The 18,174-nt window shown below is 35.8% G+C and overlaps 1 protein-coding gene across 1 annotated transcript in view; it reads left to right on the top strand.

The window, feature by feature from the left end:
- LOC144433932 (uncharacterized) overlaps positions 1-18,174 on the top strand; it is a 90,097-nt gene continuing 71,923 nt past the window's right edge. The window contains exon 1 of the mRNA XM_078122341.1: positions 1-77. Coding sequence (XP_077978467.1) covers positions 8-77 — 70 coding nt within the window. The 5' untranslated portion in view covers positions 1-7. The remainder of the gene's footprint in view (positions 78-18,174) is intronic.

The raw sequence follows: 18,174 nt of genomic DNA on the forward strand, positions 1-18,174 counted from the left end.
GGGCACCATGGAGGCGCTCAAAATCAGCGAAATGCTCAAAACCCAAGGCAATGCCTCCTTGAAACTGATCAAAATGGGTAAGTGCAATTTATTTTTTTTAACTGTGTATCGAGTGACGTGAAGTCCAACCAGCCATGCTATTAATGCATAGTGGAAAATTGTATTCGCATTCCCTGCGCTGTGCCGCATTGCTACGAAGTGTGACCCTTGGGGCTGTTTCTTCGTCATATAAGAATTTTATTTCATCTGAAAAGATCACGTTGCAGACTTATAGCATGCGAGATGGCTGAACATCTTTATTTTTAGAATGCTATGGCATATTTTTTTCATATATAGTAATTTTTTCCTCAAATATTGCATATATTTAGCTATATGAAATGCTGACAAATACGGCTGTATAGAGCCTTCTTTGGCTAGCTTTCTTCGGAAAAGTTTCCATGCGTGGCAAAATAATGTCCTCGGTTTTCTTGGTCAAGATATAACAACCTATATATCGATCACAATAAAAATCATTCGCATGGAACAATAACCAAAAAATTCCACTATTAAATCGTGCGACTTTTTGTCTGAAATTTTTCAATAACCGCGTTTTCTTTTGTGATCCTAATAAAATTTCGCCCACTGACAATCGTATCGTATTATCATTATGTATGTTGTCATATTATTCAAATAGTACTGCCTTGGAATACTTAACTTCTAATTTGATATGTACAAACTATAATTTATTAAACAGGCGGCTTGTCACTACGGACGAGCAGCTGTTTTCTGGCTCACTGACGGAAAATCCCTACACTCTAGTTATCGGTGTCACTGAGGGACCGTCTCCACATCTCGCCTTTCTGTCGATCTCATCGAATTTTGAGGGCACGCTGGTTTTGTAAATATAAGCGGATGGAGGAAATTTGCTATTATTGAGGATTTTTTTTTGTTAAAAAGGGCAAGCAAGCACGTGACTATATGAATGCTCTTAATACATGTTGACAACACTTATTGACGAATGACCTCCGTAATGTGTTAAAACAACCCCTAATACATTCCCCAAATGACAATCGCATAGCAAAAGAATAACATAGTACATGGGCATAAAGTACGTTCTAGAATTGCATAGCTTATAGGGTAAACACCTAATTAACCAATTTGAAGCAGCAAGTTCAATAAGTACAGGCTTGGTTTATAAGCTTACTGATTTTTAAAGAAAGTATTCTTGTTAAATTCAAGCAATGTCGTATAAAATATACATTGGTTATTACATCACTGGACACAACTGTAGACTGTTCCGCCATTTTAAGTGTTAAGAGCTGAATAATGAGATTCGATTATCAGACCTTACCAAAGCCCAAAAATAGATAAACGGTTACAATTATAGGAAATATGTAGCCCCTCCCCTACCCCCTTGTCTCGCTAAATTCACTTATCATTCCAACGGTTTCTTCTTCTTCAAGATTAGTCTGTTGAAGGTTTCCCTCCCCACTTAACGGTTACTGGGTGAGCATTCAAGCCCGACGTGGTGCCAGTGAATTTCTGTTAGAACGGCACTGCATCACGTAAATGTGTTTGTGATGGATACTTCGATGGTTATTTTCTAAAAAGGTTAACATCATTCTAATCCAGGACACATGTGTGACAGCGCACATGGCGGCCATTTGTTTACTAAGACATTGTCCTCTCTTTGTCGTTATTGACAATGTGGGATTATTTATATCCTAATCATGAGTGTTCGAGGTTCAGGTCATACACCAGATTGATGGTTAATCATAGATAAAAATACCCCGTATAGTTAGCCAAAAAAACAGGTGCATATAACGGTTTGTTTTCCTGCACTTTTGGCCTGTTGCAAACATATGAATGATAACATTTACTTTCTACACTTGGAACATTCCCGCCACATTTAAATGAAAAGGTAATAATATTTTGATGCAGTATCCAGTCCCCTGTTCATGAGTTGCGCATGTGCAAATTTTTACTCTTCAATGAACAATTAAAATGCAGATTTCTAGCTTGCATAATAATCAGCAGCTAACCTTTGATTCACAGAATGTGCGAATGCCAATTTCAAGCTTGAGATCTGTCGACCTGAACAAATAAACAACACACCTAGCATTACATATCACCTATCTACTCCACATTCACGTGAACAGTATCTGCCACAAATACAACCTGTCTCTGTATAATTATTTGATTCACTGCAAGAACTACACTAGTTGTCTCTCGGCACTGAATGGGTTTGAATTCAAATTATCATATCAATTTAAAATTGTAAGGACAGCTGTCTCTTGTCTCCAAGTCAATATTAAACCCCGTAGTCCACATAGAGCAAGCACATGCGCAACTGTTTCCCCTAGACCTTTAATACTACAGCCATGGAAAGTTCATATGCATTCACACAGTAAAGCGAGAACATGTACGTGTACAAGACGCTGTCACGAGAATGTCAAGGCCAGTATCTATTGATTATCGTATATGTCATTTTGAAATAACAAGTTTACAATGCTGTTGTAGTCGCCGTGCTTTGTTCATATCAAATCAGCACCTTTGCCTTTTAATTTGCTAAATGGAAATCAAGGCTCCATCCTCGCATCTAACAATTGAGATATTCATTTTATAAAAAATCCGACGATAACGACATTATAACCCTGTTAATAGCAATAATAATAATGATAATTATAATCTTTATTTATACTAGATAGTTCTTTAAGTATATAAACACTTGTCTCCCAAGAGGTCCAGTGAGGGTCATCCCTCATGGGTTCAGTGTCAATGCAGGAGGAAACCAGAGTACCTGGAGAAAGCCTGCGTTGTTCGGTAGAGTCAAACTGAACGACACTCTTCTTACTTTCAGTGTGCTGTGCTTTGTTCATATCAAATCATCACCTTTACCTTTTAATTTGCTAAATGTAACTCAAGGCTCCATCCTCGCATCTAACAATTGAGATATTCATTTTGTCAAATTCCGACGATAACGACATTATGTAACCCTGTTATGCATGCTCATGGAGCATGCTCTACTTGACACTTTTAAGCATAGATGAATTTTTTAGCCTCGACACTCTCTTTTATTCATAAAGATAACGTACCTTTAATATGGATATATAATTTCGAGAAATCATTTAATAATGGAAAGCAAATGGACCACATATTAAAATTCTCAATCTGCCTGTTAACCCTACATATTGACCAAATGTTTATTTATTTACTCTTCTGTTTATTTTCATTATGATTTCTAAGGCCATCTTGCAATACCATTTTCTATCTAAATAAATGCTCATGTAAAATTCACCTAGTATTGTCCTGACGTCAAATCACATCAAAAAATGAAGAATTCTGTCACCTATTCGATTGCTTGATTTGCTTGAATACGATGATACAGATTTCGTGACCACGAATCAGAGCAATGAACACTATTCATCAAATATATGTTAGTTGGAAAAATTCTTCAAATCATGATTTCAAATGAAAATAAACTTGAATGAAAATATCCTCGTTAACTGTTTTTTTTACAACATCGTTTTCGTTCTACAAATGGCAGCGTACGGTTAGACACAGTCGATCCAGTTTGAAAAATAATGAATGAAACGCGGCCGGCAGCAGACGACATGTCTGAATGAGTATCGCGCATGCGTATGAGCTCAGACTAAAAATGATCGCTTTGTCTCTTGTTGGCCAGATTAATTCATTCATTTCCATGCAGGACGTAATGAATATTATATAATTTCATTGTTACGTAGAATATTGTGTTTTCATATGTCAGTGACACATATTCAGAAAGTAATCCTGGAAACATTCGACAGTGATTCATCACGTAGCACGTCATCCGGCTGTCAATGTCTGACATTGTATGTGTGATTTCCTGCTTGCCTTGCACAACTTAAACGTTACCACCGACACGTTTAACCCTTAGCTTTAAGCATGAAATTTACAAATCCATTATAATTGACAAGGTAAAATAATTTATCAATAAATACTGACAGTTGACACAATAATTGAGGTCACATAGCAAAATTGATAACCGTTCGATTGTATGTAGAGGAAATGATATAACCGACCTTGAAATGCAATATTTAATTTCACTAGAAAAAAAGATTGTTTGAATTGGGGAATAAATTATTAATAATTTTCGATATGAAAATGATATTTCATGGGAAGAAGCAGACAATGGTTTGTAAGGAATGTTATACTGTCCCCAGAGACCTAATATGATTGCGTGCATTGACGGACAAGGAACTGGCACGGTCACTAACTTATGACGAGTCCTCTCGCATTAGTTATCGATTTTCCATATATAGGATATTGCGTGAGAGACCAGCAAGCCTTTAGCACTTGTAAGATCACGTTAGGGTAGGAAAGCCTTCAATTTAAGATATGGTAAATGTGATCATCCATTTACGCTTCACGTTTGCACTATGATCTTTACGTATAGAAAGAGAGGTGGGTGTATGATGTATTACTGTACAGTAACATTAGTGGCACATTAAATTAATGTAATACCCCCCCCCCCCACCCCAACCCAATTCACCCGATGCACACACAACTCCCATCACTGTCCAGTGTCGAACGCACAGCTTATCAAGTTATGTTGTGCGTATTGGTTACAATTTCAGTACTCAGTTTGGGCCTAAAACAAAAAGGTGTTTGGTTCCGGTCACCCGACCCCCCCCCCCTAGTTTTTTCACGCCGACCATAAATTTCTGTTTTACGTGTTCGAGAAACATTATAATAAAATCGCGAAAATTGTGAAGTCTCGCAAGAAATAGTGAATGCAGAAACTGACAACAACTTAAAACGACAATATAAAACTGTTCTTCCAATCTGTAATGACTGTACATCTGATGAGAAGAAACCAATAATACAGTGATCATATGGAAAACAACGGAAAACATAACTACCTCATCTAGACACTCACATATGGGAAAAAAATATTTTAAAAAATCTACCTACCCACCTATTCTAAAATTGAGAGTAATCGGAAACACACAATTTGTTTTGTTAGGCCTTAAAAGGAATATTCGACAGTTTTTGTAATTTCAGATAAAAATGTGACAACGTCATCATTTATCTAACAAGAGAATTCAATTTATATGATTCCTGTCTAAAACATTTTATGCACATTAATTTGTAAACATTTTTAAAGAAAAAACGAAAAAAAAACCGTGACTATTTCATAGTGCGAAAAGGTAAGCACGTACTGTACACTCACAATCAAACGCCTTCCAGAAATTGGGTTCGATTGAAACATATTTGATGCCTGTCGCCTTTAATTTGGTGAATTCCTGTCGCACTGTCGACCTCAATTTAATTGTAACACCAGTTTGAAGTTCGATATCTCTGTATTAGAAACAGTATTCTGACATCAATTCTGAGTTGCTAAAGGACACATCGTCTTTGGAGATAGGTTTACGATTTTCTCTAATTGAGCACGTAGGTCTCTTTGCCAGAATGAACTATTTCTCCGACAGAGTATTGATGTCACCAATCTCTATATCTACAAAATACAGACATAGTACAAGTAATTCATTGGTTTTGCTTTGTATTATTCAATACAAACGTTGAAAACCCGTCATTTTTAGTAACATGAAGATCATTGATATTAATTTTTTTCTCAGTTCATCGTTCAAGGGTTCAATACACTATCATTGGGCACTGTTCGTGAATACCTTGTTCATGTTGTGTGCAACTTAATTATTTCATATCGGATTACACTACTCTGCGCTATAATTAATTAACTAACAGGTGACGTTGTCTCAGTCTGTTGTGTGTGACGCATGTCTTACCAATATTTTGTCACAGTCTCTAGTGATAAAGAATTACATATACTGGCTAATAGCGATCTATGGAGTTAAAGAAAAGACATGAAGTTAATGTCACGATCGTCCTATATTCATGAAGGACTGGTTCATTTCGACTAGTACCATGTAGGACTGAAAGATCATAACTTGGTTCATCCAATTGAAGGAGAAAACACCGCTAAATAAACCATCTTACATACCTGTTAGATATAAGGGTTAGGATTAGTGTTTAGGCCAAATAAAAAAATAGTGTGTTTCCAATAATCCGACCGACCCTAGTTGAAGCAGCCTAAACATGCAAAAAGATAAACTTATGACAATTTACTTCTATTTCCCTGTAGATTGCCTTGCCAAGTATCTTAGTTACTTATTTAAAATCACATTCCAGAGAGAAACGATGTCTTCTCAGCTTATAACAGCACAGTCTGCGTAATTGTGTTCGTCTACTCCCGAATCAAATAATTTTAATTGTCTTCATTTTAATACTTCTTTAAATTTACACCTCATCAACTGTAACGGAAGTATTTTGACCAACGAGTACCTTGTCTTTTGGTCCAAATAATTAAAAAAACGATGTAAAATAAAATAAAATCCCGACCTACCTACCCTATTTTCTGAAGTACAATTTTTTTTATTTTTGACATACATTGCAACTTTTTTTAAGAAACACATTCTATTTACTATGTTAATTACTATGGTAACTAAACTCCTGACAATATACCCATTCTCTTCACTATATACACATAAAACAAAATCGAAACATATCTCTAGAGGTGTGGTTATATCGAAATGTTTTCACTTGATGTGAAGTAATAAGTGTGACTGTATATATTACAAATGTAATGAATTGTTTTGGAATCGCTGTACAGGTCTTCCGACTGCTTGGTGCGTGTCTCACCCCAGGCGTACTAGTTGGGAATTACAGCAATGGTAATCTAAGCGTTCCATTTTGCTCTGATGTCCAGAAAAGAGCACAGTTACTTCAATGATTACTTGTGAATGTAACAAGCACCCTATTGACTTTATAATACCTTCGATGTTAACCATGCAGCATTATCATGCAATAAATTTCACTATCTTAAACAATTACTGTTGATTATAACCTGGCCAGCATCATTTGTTAATGGATTTTATCATCCATTACAGTGTGATGTAATTAAAACCATCAACTGTTACATGATACATGCTTTCCCTGATCACTAAATGTGATACTTCTATGTCACTGTCAAGTTTGTAATCTCATAGTAATTACCTAAGGACTGAATGTTATTTCACTAGTGTGGTATCCATTCCAAATTGTATATGTCAGAGATAAAGTACATACATGTAAGGCACACACACTGATGGTGATATCAAACTACCCCCAATTAATTCATATACCGATGGTACTATAAACTTCTCCGAGGTTAGAATTTTATTATCGTCACAAAGTGTACATAATCTATCAGTTACTCTTCGAGCAAAAATAAAACATGACAGAAATTCAAAGAAAGTTATGTAGAGTGCCTTATTATCAAAAAGCACCACCACCACCACCACCACCACCACCACCACCACCACCACCACCACCACCAAAAAAAAAACAACAACAACAACAACAACAACAACAACAACAACAGCAACAACACCAACAACAACAATGACAACAACATCTTCAACAAAACTGCAGAACACAAAGTTGCCTTCATTCTAATGAACACTTGATATCACGCTATTCGAAACGTTATTGAATTTCTTCACACTATCACACTGTCACACCTTTACATGTACATGTATTACCTTTAGCACTTATATACGGTCGATTTTGATAATGTGCAAGGCTGACATGTGTTTCGATACTTCCTGTTACAACGAAAGCACTCAAAGACAATTTAGGCAGATTTTTATCTTGTCTCAATAAAAGTGATGTATGTATGTTATCAATTTCTCTCCTCCCTTCTTCAACCACATATATATGTTCAATAAATCATGTAAAATGCAAACATGTAACATTTTACGAACTCTTCTCGTTTTACGTAAAGAATATAGTGTCAAACTGCGTAGGCGGTATGCTCAGGCGTATTACAGTTGAGAAAACGACTTCTCCTCCGGCAGTCCAACTTTATTGTGTGTTGTTAACTCTTTCTTTTGTACGCCTCTGAAAATATTCAATTACATCAAATTCCTTTGAGGTATCCAACAGATATAAGAAATAATTGCGACACAATATTCTCAAATAAAACTAACTTAAAGTTACTATTCGGTGCAAACGTATGCTCTAAATGTTCACTTGTAATAATTTTATACCATTTAAGGTCAAACTATTGATTTAGTGAATAATTACAGAAAAAATAGTTTTCATACAATTACCCCCCCCCCCCCCCCGACTTCTTCCCACAACTCCATTTACTCAAAAGAAATTGTTCATCTCGGAAGTCAAAACGGAATCAAATAGTTAACTGCTCAGTGTGTCCTAGCAATAGGACGAACATGACCTCATAAGAATTATAGTAGTTGTGAAGAAACTCACTGTAAACATACAAAAGCTGGGTAAATGGAAGAGTATTGATCACTGTAGGTTTAGTCCCCATCTTTCAGCTGTGTATAGCTGAAAACACAACACGTATATGTACTATGTCAATACAAAGACTATCAAAACAAAACGTGTATGCAAGGAAAAATATCATACAGTCGTGCCCATTCGGATTTGCTCATTTAAAAGACACGCATTTATAACGGAAACCACCAGATGAACATTAATATGTTGCCATTTGTGTTTTTTGTTTGTTATTTGAAGCAAAAGATATATCTTATTTGAATTATTGATAAAAAAATTCTGACCGCGCGTATTAAATAAACCATAAAGCGAGTTTCAAGTAGTTATGTCCACCATCATTAATTGCAAGATTATGAAATAACTGTTTACGTTAGGTTTGTTATTTCTACGCAAGGATACAATTAATCATGTAAATTATGGCTATCGATAACATTATTAGCGAATATTAATATCATTTTAAAGCTTCAGCACGCATTTTTTTCAGCATGACATATATTGAGCTTCTCTTCCCAAAAGAGCGTTCACAGCTGCTGTGTTAGTAAGCCTATGTGTGACTGTCATTTGGGTCTTCTCGCCTTTGGCATTTCGTTTGACGTCATAGTTATTTCAAGAAGTTTGTTCCCGTTCATACACCACACTCCCTACTGATATATTCCTCAGTTTCACCCCATGTCTTAAAATATCATTGCAGATCACTATCTGGACTAAATTTAGAAGGAAAAAACCCATATCGAGAGTCATTATCGTGATATAAGCGGGAATAGAACGTTATGATCTTTTGTAAGATGACAATGGGAATTATATTAATATGACATTTGAGTTCTATAACAGCGCTTTCCCACACTGTGCTCGAAGCACTTTTGCAATTATTACCTCTGGCCCGGACCTATAATTGCACACATACCATTGTCCTTGTCATAGCCTGCTGTTTGTGTCACAAAGTACGTGATCACGTTGGAGTAAAAGTGATGGAGTCCAACAAAAGTTGACCTTATTAGTATATACCCTAATTCTAAACACCTTTTATCGTTTATCTCAACTATTGTTTGTGTACATGAAATAAGTGAAATAAATCCGATTTCATCCAAGCTATCTTGGCAGAAAAAATCTCATATTCGGTACATTTTTGCTCATATTAATTCTACTAATTACCATAATGTTGACAATTTATGTGTATATCCCTTTTGAAATGTCACTAAATCTATGCAAACTTTTCATGAGCTGGCTATTTCGTTTGGCAGTGGCATGTCAAAAGAATCCATACAAGATGCATTAAGCTTGTATCAGGAAGAATTTGTCACATGATCCGACAGATTATCACAGCACGAAACAAAAGTCTCAAAATGTGCATGTCGTAGCTATAGTGCTCTCTTATGAGACAATTAGACCTGATAATTGCTACACTCATCTCAGACAGATATGAGTGTACCTTCAATTATAAGGGCTTATTTCTGCAGTGAACACTAAACGTGGTGAATATCGATGTGAACATTCGGGGGCGTGACTTCCGGTGTGCGTACTAGGCTAACTCTAGCCCATATTGCTGGATTAGGGTGTCACGATTTTTTGAAATGCTAAAATGTGATCGCACACGCGCGCCTTAGGGTCCACATCTACGAAAACCTTTAAACGTAACCAGAGCGACGACAAAACTTTCCCTATATTTTTCTGTTTCTCATTAATACCCGACAGACCCAAAGTTTCAGCTCCGACATAAAAATAAAAAAACAATATTTTTTTCGCCCGCCCTTAATATTTTGCAGAATAGTGCCATCTCTGGCAAGAATAAGCAAGTGTCTCGACTGTCGACATCATGTACAGTCATGGCGGCGACGACGACGTACACTTGTTCACGAACAGAGCAATTATTTCTTTCATGACGGAAGTTATTCAAGTGAGGGGGGGGGGGGTAGCGGAGAAGCCTCAATGGCTTTGTGTTGTGAACATGCCAATTGTGCTGGGAAAGGGCTTGTTACCAGGAATCCAATAAACATAATGATAACGAGGAAGGGCAGAGAAACTTTTGTTTAAATAGACCCCTCCCCACGGTAAGAGCTTTTTGGAAAATGAACACCTTTTGGAGGCCATTTAGAGCACCATTCAGAAGTAAAACACAGCTTAGTTATATCATAAAAGCATCACTTATTTTAGGGTTTCAAAAGTTTAAATCATTTCAAGTCATATTGACACAAATAATAATAAAAAAGATCAAGTAGAAAGTGAGAATAGTTGGGGTAAACATTCACAGTGGAGGTCACTTACCATTTAGAGATACAAATTCATTAAATTATTTGAAGGTGCTCTCTATTGGCTATGTTTGTGTGCAATTAAACATGTTCAGGTCAATGGAGGCTCAGATTTTAGAGTCAGTCCATCCAGTAAATGTCAAGGTATTTCATTTCTTATGTGTTACGTGTACAGCTAAACATGCAGGTTTTTATACCACATGATGACACAATGCATCTCATGGCCTGCAATATTGAGAAGTAATTTCTAACAAAACTGTTGCTTAAAATGTGCAATGTTATGACTCCATGTCATATGCTTGGGTTATATCAGGAGACAAAGAGTTTGTGTTATATTTGAACGTATATTTTTAGCCATTGTGTATGGTTTATTGTATGCACATACATTTGTTGTATGGAAATTTAAGTACAGCAGGGTTCATGATTTTGTTCAGTTGTTGAAAATAAGGTGACCCCCTTTATTCACTTTGTAAAAATGATGACCCCCTTCTTTGAGTCCCAAATTGAGGTGCCCCCCCCCCCCGATTTACCAACCCCGGCTGTAAAAAAGACAATGTATCACTGTTCTTCCAAACTGTAATGGCTGTACATCTGATGGGAAGACACCATATGGAACACAAAGGAAAACATAACTACCTGAACTAGACACATGAAAAATATTATAATAAAATAAATTTAAATAAAAATTCTACCTACCCTACCTATTCTAAATTGAGCGTAATCGGAATCACACAATCTTTTTCATTATGCCCTATGAGAATATTTCAATAACCGACACTGAAATACCACGAACAGCATGTATACACACATCCGTGTCGGGACTCCTAGCTATATTACAAAGTCGCACTTAAAACACAACCACATCTACATACATAACATTGCACATTCATTCGAATGTACTGAATGTGCAATACATATCATAATCATTTCATATCAATTCAGATTTGTACATTTAATGTAATGGTAGTAATTGTTTACTGTGATATATTCTTTGTGAGCTTGTCAACTAAATTCTGAGCCGTGTCAAATTTACTCCGAGTTAACTTGTCACGACATTATTCAATTTATTAGTTATGTTAGATGAAGTGTGGCATGATTCAATTATTTAGTAATTGTTGTGGATAGGACTTTGTCACATCATAGTAGATGAATACTCAGACTCAGATGGCAATTCAAGATTGTGAAAAATTGTAGAAATGATCAGTATCGAGACACAAATATCTAGAGTACAAACAGTACCTTCGTTATTATTTACACAATACCACCCTTTTTTTAGCATCACAGAAGTTGAGTTTTGGAATGAATCAGTAATATGATAAATACGATATGATATTTCATAGGATGCTATTTAATGTTATCGAATCAAGTGTTGTTTAAAACCACACAAGTCAAGCCACTTTACTCGGTATTTCTTTTCTTGTCGAAATAATATATATATATATATATATATATATATATATATATATATATATATATATATATATATATATAACTCGGTGAGTATCAATCTGCTAAGACAGTGCTCTATACCGCAGTGGCAGAGCGTAATAGTTTTAAAAACTATATATATATAACTCGGTGAGTATCAAACTGCTAAGACAGTGCTCTATACCGCATATATATATTTATTATGTAAGTGACTCACTGGAGAGAACAGTGCTCGATGCAATATTAGTAGCAGAGCATTATATATAGATGCACACACGTTTGTCGTGGCTCAAAATAAAAGTTTGTGTTGTTTATGTCCCATCTCATCTTATTTCAGTTTTACTTCAAACAATTAAAGTTGGTATGTGGTAATTAAATTCTGCTGCCTATTGATTGCTTTCACTCAAAATATTAATTTGTCCTTTTGTGAAAATGTAGGTTCCCCCGTAAATATTCATGTTCTGTGGAAATGGAATTTTCACCAGTCGCCAACTTGCTATAAATCTTTCGTAGGTCAATTTCTTTGAAATATGTATACCATGTATTCCAAGTGAAACAAACACCAGGAGTTGTTCCACCGTTGACAATTGCCCCGTACCTAAATGGTCTGTTCTCGGTACTGGTTTTTTGGTCCATTTTATCTTGTTCTTCCTCTTCCCATAATCTGACTTTCTCAATTTCTATTTAACATATATCTTCTCAGTTTTTCGCGTACTCACTCATTTATTTAACTGCATCCTTCCTTCTATTCGTTTTTACCTACCGTAAGGGGTTAATCCAGGTTTTAAAGGTTTGCAATATTGCACAGGGTGATTTATGTCTGTCTGTCTGTCTGTCTGTCTGTCTGTCTGTCAACCTACCTGTTTATTTGTCTGTCTATGTGAATGAATGAGTGAGTGAGTGAGTGAGTGAGTGTGTGTGTGTCATTTGGTGGCTTGCATATTAATAAGACTAATTTGCATAATTAACTCATTTTGTGGATATCAGTACACATTTACATTTACACATTTTATAGCTTTGCATGTAGTGACCCTGGATTTATTTTAGCTGTACGATAGGTTGAAAAAGCAGAACTCTATAAATCAATGGAAATCGACGTGACGCCAATTTGAAAGCTAACATTTTCATCTAAGATGTATTTCAAAGATGGCGTCGATAGTGTAGCCCCCAAGGGACTAGCGAACACTATTGTCCAGCCTGAAAGCCAATCTCTGGGACGGCTATCGATGGTGTTAACAACTCAATTTTGCACAAATATATGAGATCACAGTAATTCGCTTCCAACTTCGTTACACCTAACAGGAGACATTTAGTTTACATCATGTTCACCTTTGAATTTTCTCTCTTATCTCTCAATGAAATCAGGTTACCTTTGTAAATGCGCCCCTAACAGATTACATACTCAATCATCGTGTACTTTGTCCAGAAAACGTCACAATCTGTAGATACGATCATCATAGCTCTATGAGTCTACAAATAACACACAGTACCAATCACATAACGATATTAGCCATTTCCCACTGCGTGATGACGTCATTCTTGTCAACGTTCCATTTTTCATATACTGAGCAATAAGATTTATATATCAATCCTGAGTAACATCAGAAACCTTAAATGGCAATGGGCAAAGAAATACAAATACCATCGGATAGGTTATTGTGGTTTATGCAAGGAGAAAGAATTGTTTCTGGTCAGCGAGTGCATCACTTAAATACCCTCGCGTCGGCATTGTGTGTGTGTGTGTGTGTGTGTGTGTGTGTGTGTGTGTGTGTGTGTGTGTGTGATTGTCCGTCTACAGAACCGTGAGGCAACACGACAATAACCCTCCCTACTTCAGTGAAGACAACTGCAGAGTCAATCATGAACAAGCAAATGACATCTGTTCAACATACACACTTGCTCTAGTACTAAAAAGAACAGTAACTGTCAATAGTAGATTCAGGGACAGGTTTCTTGAGAGTAAAAAAAAATAACAAATAAAAAATCCGCGTCATCGTATCATTTTAGATAAACTGTCCTGGCCAGAAACAATTTGTTTTGGCCTCACCAAGGATGCTACATGTTTCTACTGAAACCAACGTGGTGAGAAACAGCTTGCAAACAGGGAGAAATAAACACCTGCATTTGAATCGCAGAGTAGACATAACATTGCTTGCTATAGTTACAGTGGCCATCACAATGTATTATGAATAGAAAGGTATAACTGGTCAAGCATGTGGTTTGTCAAACAGACATTCAATGCTAGTCTTAAATTGGGAAGTAACAGCCTAGTTTCACTCATGACTGCAGCCACCTGGTAATTTGCAGTGACCTCTCATAAAGTACACACAGTCCATTCAAGCTTTGAGGGAATAAGGGGTTGCTATGCCGCTACACATAACTAATTATTATCCTTAATCCTCTATCTGTCTGTCTGTCTGTCTGTCTGTCTGTCTGTCTGTCTGTCTGTCTGTCTGTCTGTCTGTCTGTCTGTCTGTCTATATATCTATCTAATTGAAAACCGAGATTATCAAGATTCAAACTTTCCACTTCACCACCTCCAGATAATATTGACCACTGTTATAAGTAATTGACTAATTTTTAGTGAACATAACTTTGGTTATTTGATTAAAAAATCCTAGTTACAGCTAGTTGAGGTTAACTGTTTGATATGTGCAGTGCGTGATCAGAGGTCCATGTACACGTTGAATCTATTTGACTACATGAATGATACAATTAATGCATTATGTATAGCTGTTTACTAATTAACCTCGGCTTTATGCATTAGATACCGAGACAGTTAATTTCTCCTGGCATGCTTCACGCGACGTACTCCTTCCAACGGAATGAAATATTATTGATCGCAAATCATGATTTAAGCTTCTTTTTGTCAATTCGACGACAATTATGGAGTTATCGAATCGGATGTTGAAATATTTGAATGTACGAAACCTGTACGTAGTTTACTTTGTAAAATGAACGGAAATTGGCAACGACGCAGCCGGATATAGCCTGAACAACGATGGAAGTAAAACTACAAATAATCTCTTGTTATGAACACTGCAATCACAAACGAAACGAACACTGGAAATCAACGTTAGCATTTTAAGAATGTCAATCAACTAATCATAAAGTGTCAGTTTTGACCTTTTCTTTTTCACTGGAAATGAGAAGGGATACCTGTTGAGTGGAGTAAATCTAAGTTCGGTAGGTTGGACTGTTAAATATTGTTTTCAATTTCGAATCATTAGAGTGTCTCACCCAGTACGCTTTTTATACACGATCGATTTACGATGAGTTCAAAGTTTAACAGTTAGTCGTACATACAAAATATATTTGTGAGATATAGGAGAGTGTTTAAACACCATGTGAAGTACTAGTCTAATACAAACGAATGGTCTAACACCCTGACACTGACGTCATCAGGGCTTCCTTTACTTCTTACACAAATATTAATATTTATCTCCAGAAGGTAATATAATCCTTAACAATTAACAGTGAAAGTACTTGACCGAACATTTTAAACAAAACGATTCTATGAAAATAAGTAAATAATTCGGTACTTTGCGCACACAGAATCAAGTATGTTGATATTTTAACCTCTCTCTCTCTCTTTCTCTCTCTCTCTCTTATATATATATATATATATATATATATATATATATATATATATATATATATATATATATATATCACTCGGTGAGTGTCAATCTGCTAAGACAGTGCTCTATACCGCAGTGGCAGAGCGCAATAGTTTTGGTAGTATTGGAACTCTTTATATATATATATATATATATATATATATATATATATATATATATATATATATATATATATATATATATATATATATATATATATATTTATAATATACCTAGTGATAATGCTGTGCCATGATTCGCTAGAATCAGTCACGTGATAGGAAAATAGAATGACTACTTCCCTTGGGGAAATAGTCCTATCAATTTTTACATGGTCACGTGACCACCGCGCGTTCACAGCAGGTCAAAATGGGGTATATTAGGTGAGTATATACATGAGGTATATTATAAAACACATATTGCCTGGCCTATATTCGGGCTATAGCACCCGTTCATTACCCCCTCGTGACTGTGAGTTACCAGAATCACATGCTATTTCCCTCGGCCTTTGGCCTCGGGAAATAGCATGTGATTCTGGTAACTCACAGTCCCTCGGGTGTAATAAACGGGTGCTATAGCCCTCATGGCCAGGCAATATGTGTTCAATATATATATATATATATATATATATATATATATATATATATATATATATATATATATATATATCATCATCATCATCATCATCAGCCAACGATAATCTTTAATCTCTCACATTCTAGCAGTCTCACAGTCTTAGTTCTCGTATGAAACCCTCATACGAAATTAATATGACGATATCTTTTTTAAACTATGTGATATCAATATTTGATAACCCACTGAGAGTACAACAGATACACAATTAAAGTAATGCCTGTTTCTCTAAAACGTTATTATATTGGAAGCTTATACGATAGTATGCCTAGACTGTCCGCAATCACTCGAACCGTATTCTCAACACAAACTCATGCATCCTCACGATTATCGCCATTTTAAAAGCTATCTTTTTACTTGCAGACCATCAGTGAATAGAGTAATATTATACACAATTAATATATTAATGCATGACGTAATGTTGACGGTATGATCTCAGGCTGAAAGATAACGATGAGAATGAAAAAAATATCGATTATGATTAAAGTAATGTTATTTATAATATCATAATTTGGATCATTCCTTGCAGGCTGTTGAACCATCTCAGAATAATAAATGTACTCTTCTTTGCACCACAGGGTCAATGAGCAGTACATATAGTCATAGGTTATAGTTTTCATCGGCGACCAGACGACTCGATAGATTTCGATAGAAATGAAAGACTGTCTACATCTGACTGCTAAGTCTTCTTGGGGTAAAAACTGTTCACCGTGGGCAGTCAAAGATGCGATTGAGATGAAACGTAAGAAGCCACGAAAGGAAATCAATTTCAGAGACGGGGCATCTTATTTTTCGCCGTGAACATCTCTTGGTTATATGCATGTTGTCAATGTGCATGTTGTAAATTGTTATGCAGTATTACATGCATCCTTACACTTTCATTTCGGAAAGTAGCTGTAGCTGTATATGTAAAGTTGACACTGCATCCGTGCAAATTTCCGGCATGATAAAATCCGTAAAACACACCACAAAATACGTCGTATTAAATAAAAAGAGCGGACGATAAACCAAAGTACATCTCAAAGTCCAAGAACATCCGAAACAATTGACAAACAACTTTTAACCAATTTGCACAAGAATCTAGTATTGTAACAAAATGAACGTTTTCGACCATTCTTTTAACCCTGCAAACTCCAATATATAGTGTTGGTTATGTAAATTTTCTCGAAAACAGGGCTCATTCGTAGCATGTGGACGATTGCTTACAAGGGTATGCCCATAATGAAACAATGTCATAAGAAAACAATGTCAGCGAAATTTCAATTCACGTAATCGAAAAAATATTATAGCGGATGCGATATGTTTTGTGGTGGTAGTGTATTCATCACGGTGACATATTTTTTTTGAATAAAATATAACTTCGAAAATAAATGAGAATGCTTTTAAATACTGGACCTGTGTGTTTATCCTTATAAATGGAATAATAGGTGTTAATCATCGGAGCAAATTGATGACATGCATCGGAATGTCATACTGGAGTAATCTTTGACATAGACAACACTAGCTTTGCATACCAAGTTCTACAGAACCACCGAACGACTGCTTAAACCAGCATTAGACAGCATTAAGACACGAATTGCACAGGAAACTGAATGTCACGGGGTAGTTAACATGACGTTTATCTGTGTAGTATGACAAGTTTGCATATAAATGTACTATGTTTCAATTAAAGTCGAGGAAACCACTCATCAGATTTGTCTTTAATTCGCCTAAACTTTACTGATACGGGATATAATTTTACCACCGAAGGTAGATTTGAAAATCACCACTTATCCTGTCCAGTTGACATAATGGGTGACATATACAGCAAAAACAAATTGAATGTCAGACTCTGATGTATTTCCTGGCTTTTTATACAAGTTCGTAATCTGGAAAGACATACAATTAATATGCAAGTAGAATGAGCCATAGACTCTCCACCAACGAGG

Source organism: Glandiceps talaboti, chromosome 4 (genome assembly GCF_964340395.1).
Source record: "Glandiceps talaboti chromosome 4, keGlaTala1.1, whole genome shotgun sequence".
In the NCBI taxonomy this organism is placed as follows: domain Eukaryota; kingdom Metazoa; phylum Hemichordata; class Enteropneusta; family Spengelidae; genus Glandiceps; species Glandiceps talaboti.